The following is a 10230-nucleotide window of genomic DNA, read 5'->3' as shown; positions in this document are numbered from 1 at the left end:
GATATCCTTTCGTCGATCAAATGACTCCTTCAAGCGGATGCAGATGGTCTCCTGACTTTCCGTTTTAGGTAACTGGCTTCACCTCCTTATTTGTTTTTTGGGAAACTTAGTGTTGATATTACTTATACTTAATAGAATTAGCATTGGTTGGTTGGTATTGATGCATTAAACTTGTTGACATTGGCCTTTGATACTTAGACTACCTAGGCTTGTGTGGTCTGTTTTGTTTGACTATGACTGTATAGTCTGTATCAACAGAACCGTAAACCACCAATCGGGGTCGGAAATCTCCCTCCGAATATACTTCAACGCCGACACTCGACTCCTTCCGCTTCGAAACCCATGCCAAATCTTCGAGAAATGTGGCCAGGAAACGACCTCCAAAATGATCCTAATAGCTTCTTGAACAACCCGTAATTTCAATCCCGGAAGAACGAGCTTCGACTTCTTTACTTTCGCGCCTCGGCTCGATATCGTATATGTATTTCCGGAAACGTCGAAGCTCCTGTCGGCTAACTCCTCCGCCATTAACTAGAACGACAATGGATTGCTATCGGACAACAAATCGACATTCGAAGATGCTCGGAGACAATCGTAAGCATCCTTTAGAGTATTCGGATCGGCGATTACTTTCGACATGAGATCGTGAAACTTCCCATCCCTATATTGCTGCTTCACCTTCTTCTTAATCTGTAGCTCGAAGAACCTCCTCGATTCCAGCCTCGACCTCGGTTTCGGCATTCGATTTCGAGTTTTGTAAGATTGTTGAACCAGTGAGGCCAGATTGTTAGCCAGAGCTGATTTGCTAATCTCCCTGTAAAATGATGAGTTTTATAAAAAATATATATCTTAAAAATATTTTTTTTAATAAAATAAATAATTTATCAATCATTTATTTAATATTTTTTTTAGATGAGTTGTTGCCTAATTTTTTTAAAAAATATATATAAAATGAAGAATTATCAATTATTTATTTATTTATTTTATTAAAATAAGGTTATTTATTATATTTTACCTCTTTTATTTATTTTGAAATTTTATAATAATTTATATGTTTATAATCAAACATTAACTTTGGACGGAAAAAAAATATTTTGTGAATATTTTAATTTTAACACAAGAATTTTACATAATAAATAAAATATAAAATATGTTATGAATATATACTAAAACACAAAAGACTACATTTTGTTATGATATTTTTTTTTTTTTTAATTTTATTATTTTTTTTGGCCTCTTCTTTGTCAATATATTTTTATATGGAATTTATAACATATATATTATAGTATATCATTGATTTATAGTAAATAATTTTATTATTTTTATATTTTATTAAAATTTTATAATATTTATATTTTATTTTTATATTAAAATAATATTTTCTAGTTTATATAAAAATCTTCATTTTCAAATAAATAATATAATTAGTTGGAACATGATTATGGGGGTTTATTTATCTTGATATATTTTAATCTTTATGATTTAATTAAAAAAAATTCACATTAAATATGGTTTGAAAAGCATAGATTAACGGGACCAATCAATTACCTAATCCAATAATAATGGTGCTCACTTTATTTATTTATTTATTTTTGCTTTAATGAAATGGAAAACTTATATATATATATATATATATATAAATATTTAGAAAAAGATAGCTCTTTCTCAAAGTAAACGATTTTTACGAATGTATTTGGATATATATATATATTTATTTTCTCCATTTTATAGGAAAATAATAATTAAATATGATATCTTAAAAGAAATTTAAAAATTAAATAGTAAAAAAAAGTGAAAAAAAAAAACACACACACACACGAGAATGAATTCATTGTATTCAAAAAAATTTAATGCTTAAAAAAAATTTGAGAGTTATTTTTTCTTATCGAGATATTCACCGCTTTAATTTACACATAAGTAAACTTTTTGCAAATCCTCGCCAAGATAATACGCACATTAGTTTGGTAGCCATCGGAAATTTTGAAGGAAAAATCGAAACAAATGGCATAATAGTCTTGCTATGTCATTGTAAAAAAATTGTAACGTACATGTTCAAATAATATTACCTTCTATTTTGATACTAAGTCATAGAAATTAAGGAGATCTTTAAATTGCGTATACAACTACACATTTCGTCTTAAATTGAGTATTTACTATTCAAATTTTTTGCATTTTTTATTTACCTATTAATTTTTTACCCAGTATCAATATAATATGAATATTCCTTGAATCTCGTATTCAACTCAATTAATACTATATTTATAGAACAAAGAAGTTATACTTTTGAAAAAACACTTGAAATTTGAGGTTAAAGAAACAAACCTTATAGCAATTTATCCTTATTATTATTATTATTATTATTTATGGGCCGCTAAAAATGGGATTCAATTGTGTGATAAATAAATAAACAAACAAGATTTTATGCATGTATATGTATAAATATATATATTATATGTGAATTTTGTTTTATGCAATATATATATATATGGATTTATTTGATTAAATTAATAATGTCACATTTACGTGTTGATTTATGAGATAACAAAAATCAGGTTTGATGATGTCACATAAAGATAACTACGTTGCAATAAAAACACACATCTTTCTCTCCTTTTTCCCTTTTATTAAATTAAATATTAGTATATTATTCCCAATTTTATATTCACCCTTGGCTTCATCAATTAATTATCATTTACGTGTCATGATTTTATTTGCAAACCATTGTATTATCTACATCTATCCATTCATTAATTTTATTTATTTATGATAAAAAAATAAAATAAAACAAAGTTTCAATACCTTTTTCTTTTACGTTCTGTATTACATTTAAGATTATTACTAATTAAAATTTTTGGTGTATACGTGATTCATAAATAATCTTATAAATAATACAATCAAAAAATAAACATGTCTAAAAAAGTTTAAAATAATAAAGTTAAAACTCTAGGCTGCACTTATATATATTTTGGAAATGTTATGATACTTTAATATTATATAATAGTAAAAAAAATTGAATTGAAATTAGTGATTTATATGTATGTTTATGGAAGAATGAAATTTGAATGTAATATTTTATAGAATAGATATATATATATATATATGGAAAAAATCATTTTTTTGTCTCAATATAACCAAAACTCATCATTCTTGGTCATAATATAAATTTTTTTATTAATTTTAGTCCCAATATAACTAAAACTACTCATTTTTTGTCCCAATATAATCAAACCTTATTTTTTTTGGTCCCACTGTCAACAAACTGACGGAAAATGCTGACGTGGACTTACAAGATTGTTCAATTTCTTAAAAAATATAAATATAAGGTTTGATTTATTTTCACGTCAGCATTTTCCGTCGATTTGTTAACGGTGGGACAAAAAAAGATAAGATTTGATTATATTTGGACAAAAAATGATGAGTTTTTGTTATATTGGGACTAGAATTAATAAAAAATTTATATTGGGACGGAAAATGATGAGTTTTGGTTATATTGGGACAAAAAATGATGAGTTTTGGTTATATTATGACCAAAATTGATAAGATTTTTATATTGAGACCAAAATTGATGAATTTTGGTTATATTGTGACTGAAATTAATTTTTTCCCATATATATATATACGAGTAATAAGATAATAAAATTGATGAAATATAGGTTGACAGGGCCTAACTTCATATATTTTAGGGAAACTTCATATATTCTAGGGATTCTTATATTGGTAACAAAATATTTACTTCAATATTACATCAAATAAAAAATAGTTAATATAATATTTTATTACAAACATTAGATTAACTATTCAAACTAATTAACTATATAAATTAAAATTTCTTAAACTACGTGCCAAAAAAATTGGACTATTTTCGCGGAACGGATGGAGTATATATATATATATTTAACAAGGGGCTTTAATTCTAACAACATCAATTGTTTGGAGTTTTATTCTAATTTTTAAATATCGAATAGTTAGTTAAAATAACAAATAATCCAATAATCAAATACTTTATACATTAGTTATTTATTAAATTTACCAATAAAGATAAACAATAGTTTTAGCGCATAAATAATAACACTATACCAAAAATTATATAAACTAATAATATTATAAAAATATTAAATATTTTATATTTTATAATTTATAGTTTTTAATATTAATTAAACTATTTAGTTATTTAATTTTAAACTATAATTATTTTTACCAGTGCACTTCTTAATTACTTACTAATTATATTTTATCTAAATTCTCGTATCAACGATAATATGCTCATATTACATGATAAAAAAAAGTAAAATATTAATATTATAGATATAATTATATACTAATTTTTAATTTACTAAAAAATTATTATAATTAAATTTGGTTAAAAAAATTAATTAAAATTATTTCAAAATATATAATATAATTTTAATATATATTAATATTTATTTGATATAATTTAAAATAAAATAAATAAATGTTAAAATTTTGAAAGATGTTATTAAATTTCTAATAAAATATTTAAATAGTATAATAGTTAATTAAATAATTTTTTTTTTATAAAATCCTTCCCCTTCAAATTCCCCCAAATTATAAAAAAATAAAATAAAATAAAAGAAATTGACTCCCCTAAACCCTAAACTCCCCTCCCATCCCTTCCCCTCTAAAAATTTTTGAACCAAACATACAAAATTTTATAATTCCCTTCCCTCCCCTTTCTTCCTAAACCCTCAAACCAAACAGGGGCCAGGGGACATACCGGAGGATCTGTGTTCCGCTACCTAACGCTGCCGGAGATATGCAATTGGCGCAGCGCATTCCACGGCACCGCTTCGTCGGATGCGGTTTGGGAATCCAAGCTTCCATGTGATTACCACCAACCAGCTGCTCGATTTCCTCTGTTTCTGTAAGAAGAATCCTTCTGTTCGACGAGAGAAACAAGACACGTTAATTAATTTCCGATGCATCTCGGTTACTTTTCGTCCTTATATGCATAATTTTTGCTTTCTCTTTTTGTCACATTTGTGGATCGATGGTTTGATTATCTTCCTCCATGATTCAATCAGTTGATCCTGGTTTATTTGCCCTGTTGAAATTTGTCTGGCTTTGTTTTTGGTTTTTCCTTACTCAACTCTGTTTAAATTAGGTTTTAGGTTAATACGATTTGAAGTTGGTAGATTAATTCCTTCTTATTAATTAAATTGCATAGTGTTTTGTGTAGTATTTTCTGAAAGTGAACAAACCCTAAGACAAAGTGGTTGTTTACTGTGAATTTTACTAAGAGCATTCACTGATGCCTCTGAAAATGCATACAACTAGATAACAAACGTCATTACAGTGCAAGTATTTGTTCAACTTCTAATGTGGGAAAACATGGTCTCCATAGTGAAATGTGTGAAATAATTGTTATATTTCAAAAAGTAGGAAGAAAAAAAGAAAAAAGACACAACATGAACTCATCCTTAAGGCTGAACAAATGTACAAAATACATTATTGGCTCTCAATTTCTCATCCAACAATCGCACTTGTATCCATTGCTGTTGCAAGTTAATTTGTCTTGATTTCGATTGCTTTGCAGGTGTCTTGTTCTCTGTGCAGTGAAACAATGGACCGCGACATTTTAGATGTACCCAAAGGAGAGAATTGTCCACAGAGGATTGTGACATGTGAATATTGCGAGTTTCCTCTGCCTGCTATTGATTTATTGGAGCACCAGGTAATAAATTGATATAACAACTTAGGTATCTTTAACTTAAGCTGACGTGCTTCTCATTTATTATGCCAGGAAGTATGTTGGAACCGAACAGAATTATGTCATATGTGCCATAAATACGTGAGATTTCGAGAGTGTTATGGTCATGAAAGCAGATGCAGTAGTGTTGTTAACGACGTTGCTGAATCTTCAAGGTAAGTAGTATCATTATCAGTAGATCATTTACGTAATTTAATGATATGGGTTTTACTAAAGAAGATTATCCACGCGAACACTCTGTTAATAAAAAAAAACAGGTGTTTTGTTTGATTATTTGGTAGAAATTTAGAAAATAGTTTGATAAATGATGTCAAACCAAAACCAAGCGGTGAAGTAACAGAACTTGAATTCATCAACATTTTGGAACTGTCTCTGCATTAATTGCATAAACCCTTTGGAATGTACTAATGGTTAGATGCTACTTAATAAACGTGTATACTTTTAAATATAATGTATATTAAATTCTAACAATGTTGAAATTTGAATATTTAATACAGAAATATGGCATAACAAGGTGGAAAATTTATGCTATGTAGGATTGAAGGAACAAGTGTGAAAGTAATTGTTGAAAATGAGGAGCCTTCACCTGAAGGAAAGCAATCTCCTTTGCGAATAGACAGAAGGTTCTATCTACCTTACCTAGTTTAGTTTGTCCATTCGGATCAAAGGACGAAATCTTACCATGTCGATTTTTTAGGTTTGTGATGCTTCATGGCTCCCCAGGATTCTACTCTTACGCTATTTTCGAGCATTTGGAAGACTTCCCTGGTTTCAACCTTAGCACCACCCGAATCGCGTGCATGCTCAATAAAGACCTGTAAGAATCTCTTTACTACAATAACATTGCATTGTTGTTTTATCGCGGCAAGTTATCCTTCCATTTTCCAATTGGTTAGGCAAGATATTTAGATGACTGTAGGTTTTACCAGGTTACATTACATGGCAATATCAGATAACAGGCAAAGATACATGCCCAGGCCGGAAGATCGACTGCCTCCTAGAGGTCAAGAACTGGAGTACCCTGAAGCCGTGCTTCTTGTTGATCCTGTCGACCTGGAATTTAAAGGAGAAGTACACTGAGATTACTACTTCCTTAAAAATACTGCTGAAGAATGTGTTTTCTTTATACCTTTAACTTGTCTTCTTCGTTGATCTTTTTCATGTGCAGGTGGATGACAAATACCATTACTCAATTGAGAACAAAGATAATAAGGTGCATGGGTGGATAAGCTCTGATCCACCGGTGGGGTTCTGGCAAATTGCGCCGAGCAATGAATATCGAAATGGAGGACCTTTGAAACAAGACTTGACCTCTCATGTGAACCCGACCACCCTTGCGGTAAGCACCTGTCGGCTGTTGAAGCTGACTTCCTCTCTCGTGATTTTTACCAAAAACTTTCTGTGGATGCAATCTGATTTTCGTACCAGATATTTGTCACATATCATTATGCAGGAGAGGATCTTCTACTCAAATTTCAACCTGGCGAAATATGGAAGAAAGTGTTCGGACCAGTTTTTATCCATCTCAATTCTGTTCCGGACCGGTAAGCTGTTAGAACAGGTAAGCTGTTCGGACCAGTTTTTATCCATCTCAATATCTTCTACTCTTTGGAATAATGCCAAAGAACAGGTAAGCTGTTAGAGTTTGCACAAATGTACAAGAGAAGTGCTATATATTCATTTTTTCCCCTTTTGGGTAAATCTAAAGAAGCCGCATTATTGAAGCAGAACAAATATTATGAATGTTCTTCAAAAGGGCAGTAATAGTTGAAGAGGTTCACCATGAAGACAATGGAACTAAGAAGGAAAATCGAGATATGACAGGTATTGATTTTTTTATTTCAATATCTATAGAAATGATCTACAACTAAGTCACAACAAAAACATAGATTAACACAGATGCTTTTGGCGTCTCAGTCTGGTTCCCCTGGAGTTCGGAAATCTCACTCTGGTTCGCGCCAATCCCTTCACGGAAATTCTTACCCGGGCGCCCGTGATGGCGTAAGCACGTCGCAAGTCAGTTATCATACCGGTTATTGCATTTTGCACCAATAATTCACCAAAAGCAAAAAAGAATAGACAAATAGGCAAAAGGTTTGATTTGTTCTCTTTGGTTCCATAAAACTATTTTCTGCTATTTTTTCTCATTTGGTTTATTGGTTTTTACTATTTAGAATTTAGAATTTGCAAGTTAAACATCTTATGTATGTAATCAGTGGCAAATAACACTAAATGATTTGCGGTTGAACTGGTTGTATGCTTTGGTGCTTATGTTCGACAATATTTGTTGTCTCAAAATTGCAACGAGATTGAATTTTTAGTTGTTCTAAAATAAAGAATGGAAAAAGTTACATATCTTCCATTATGTATTGAGCCAAAAACACTTGCTTGGTTCGTTTATCCTGTAAACATGATCTCATTATAAATTTTGATTATATATGCACAATCATTAAGCAATTTTGGACTTTTCATTATGACACTAACTGAATGTATGTATCTCCAACTGTATTGATTGATTTACTTCCAGTTGTTGGTATTTGTTTTCTATTCATCCACTAATGGCTTCATTATGGGACAAAGGGCGTGCTTTTATAAACATATTATACTGTGCAGAAATAAAATTCTTGTGTGGAGATTGCATTTACAATGGAAGAAGCGTGGGATTATACAATTCTTGATGAAGTAGGCTTAATGTTCTGTACGTCATGCCCTTGGTTTTGTATGCAACAAGTACTAATTCCATATGAGTTCAAGTACTAATTTTGTACTATTCCATTTTGAATGCAGAATTCTATTAGGGGCAGCTTACATTAATCAGGTGAGCATATCAACGAGGCATTTGGGTAAGTGTATTTTCCAAACTAATGTTTAATATCCTATGCATTGAGATTTGGTTGTATATTTTTACATTAATTTTTCTTTTAATCTTTTTTATTTTATTTTATTTTATTTTTATTTTACCTTATACATTGTTGCAGATCGAGTTTTTAGGTGTGTTGCTACATCACAAGCAAGTCATCATTCGTTCTCTTCCTTAACCAACCATTTATATATAATATATATGTTTAGCTTTTGTTGATTTTATACTCTTCATTTCCTTGTACTACAGTCTATGAGATTTGGAAATTAAGTATTTATTTTACGGATCCATTTTTGGGTTGATGCGATGAGCGACCATAAATATATGTGATAGGTTTAGATTTATTTTCGTCGCTCCTATGGTGTCTATACTTGCTAATATGAAGTTTTCTATTTGATAAAAATAATATATTTGAAGTCACTTAACTCACTTTGTAGTCGATGCTGAAAATTTTGCTTATGCTATTATGTAATTTCTCTAGCATGTGAATCTTTTCATCTGTTCTATATATTAGGATATCTATTAGGTGTCTATTAAAATTTTGATGGCCCAACTCTTACAAGAATAAGTGGAACCCGGGCAGTTTCTATTCCTTTACATTGCTCGACATTGTTGATTTAATACATGTTTTTAGACTATATTATTGATTTAGGTCCTACATATATCATTCAACTTGTGTTTATAGAATATTTAGTCTTGGTTTGGATTGTGATTGCACACGTGCATAGATATTCAGTGTCATTTAAGAGATCAGCATAACACCAGAAGTCGTAAATATGCAACATATTTTTTATAACAAGATCTGAATATTGGTATCAAGCACCAAAAATACTTTATCCAACGCATAGTTGTACCTATATTGAGAAAAATATGCTTACCTGCAAATTAATTGCCCAGTAATTTTTGTTAAAAACTTATTTATATATTAGTTGTAATTTTATTTAAAATTGGCCATGTTTAAGCGTTGTCTTTATTATGTGGGGTTGATAAATCCAATTTTTGTCTTTAAATCCTTGAATGGTACATGGGTGAAGGTTACATAATGTATATATAGAAAAACCCCAGGGATGTCACAAAATAGGTGCAAAGATACTGAAGAGCAAATCCAGGAACTGTGAGCTTAGATTTGTACATGATCTCACTCTTAGATTATGTGTATTCTTTAATTAAGTTGTCTATGCTATTTGTATTTTAGCTTTTTTTATTTTTGGACCCTACTTTATTCTCATTTCGGGAAATTGAAATTTTATTGTTTGTATTAGTGAAGGATGTCCAAGCCAGCAACATACTTCTTGATGATAAATATGAAGTTAAACTGGGAAGCCTCAGTGAGGTTTGTCCTCAAGAATGTAAAACTCATCAAAGGAGGATCTCAAAGTTGCTCCGTTTTGCCAGTAAGTAATTTCTTGCAACTAAATCGAAGGTCAATAAAACTTTCATTCTAGTTGAATATGGGCACTACTTATATAGGCTTGCAATATAATTACAGTTCTAAAATTCTAGTATTCATGTGTATGTATGTGTGAATATTAATTTGTTGTCCACTAATTGTTGAACATATTTCCATAAGGCAAAAGGGTCAAATTTTATTTAAAACGTTGAAAATAGTTGTCATGTTGTGCTAATAATTTTCTCACGGGCA

At 29.9% G+C, this 10230-nt stretch overlaps 1 protein-coding gene across 1 annotated transcript; it reads left to right on the top strand.

The window, feature by feature from the left end:
- Nucleotides 1-4611: 4611 nt before the first annotated feature.
- LOC127246208 (uncharacterized) lies at nucleotides 4612-8940 on the top strand. The gene is made up of 13 exons (XM_051267454.1): nucleotides 4612-4882; nucleotides 5555-5692; nucleotides 5762-5883; nucleotides 6265-6351; nucleotides 6426-6545; nucleotides 6658-6799; nucleotides 6897-7067; nucleotides 7182-7358; nucleotides 7457-7552; nucleotides 7646-7822; nucleotides 8342-8426; nucleotides 8516-8571; nucleotides 8707-8940. The coding sequence occupies exons 2-9, from the start codon at nucleotides 5582-5584 to the stop codon at nucleotides 7490-7492; spliced, it is 966 nt and encodes a 321-aa protein (XP_051123411.1). The 5' UTR covers nucleotides 4612-4882; nucleotides 5555-5581; the 3' UTR covers nucleotides 7493-7552; nucleotides 7646-7822; nucleotides 8342-8426; nucleotides 8516-8571; nucleotides 8707-8940.
- The last annotated feature ends 1290 nt before the right edge of the window (nucleotides 8941-10230 follow it).

Source organism: Andrographis paniculata, unplaced genomic scaffold, assembly GCF_009805555.1.
Source record: "Andrographis paniculata isolate CXL003 unplaced genomic scaffold, ASM980555v1 Contig27END, whole genome shotgun sequence".
Lineage (NCBI taxonomy): Eukaryota > Viridiplantae > Streptophyta > Magnoliopsida > Lamiales > Acanthaceae > Andrographis > Andrographis paniculata.
Note: the sequence above shows the minus strand (reverse complement) of the source record. Positions and strands in the feature narration are given on the sequence as shown.

Bases quoted from the DNA above. Each gene is read 5' to 3' on its own strand.
- LOC127246208 (XM_051267454.1), top strand. From the start codon at position 5,582: ATGGACCGCGACATTTTAGATGTACCCAAAGGAGAGAATTGTCCACAG. The intron at 5,693-5,761 runs GTAATAAATTGA...TTATTATGCCAG, and splicing joins TTGATTTATTGGAGCACCAG to GAAGTATGTTGGAACCGAAC. The intron at 7,068-7,181 runs GTAAGCACCTGT...ATCATTATGCAG, and splicing joins TGAACCCGACCACCCTTGCG to GAGAGGATCTTCTACTCAAA.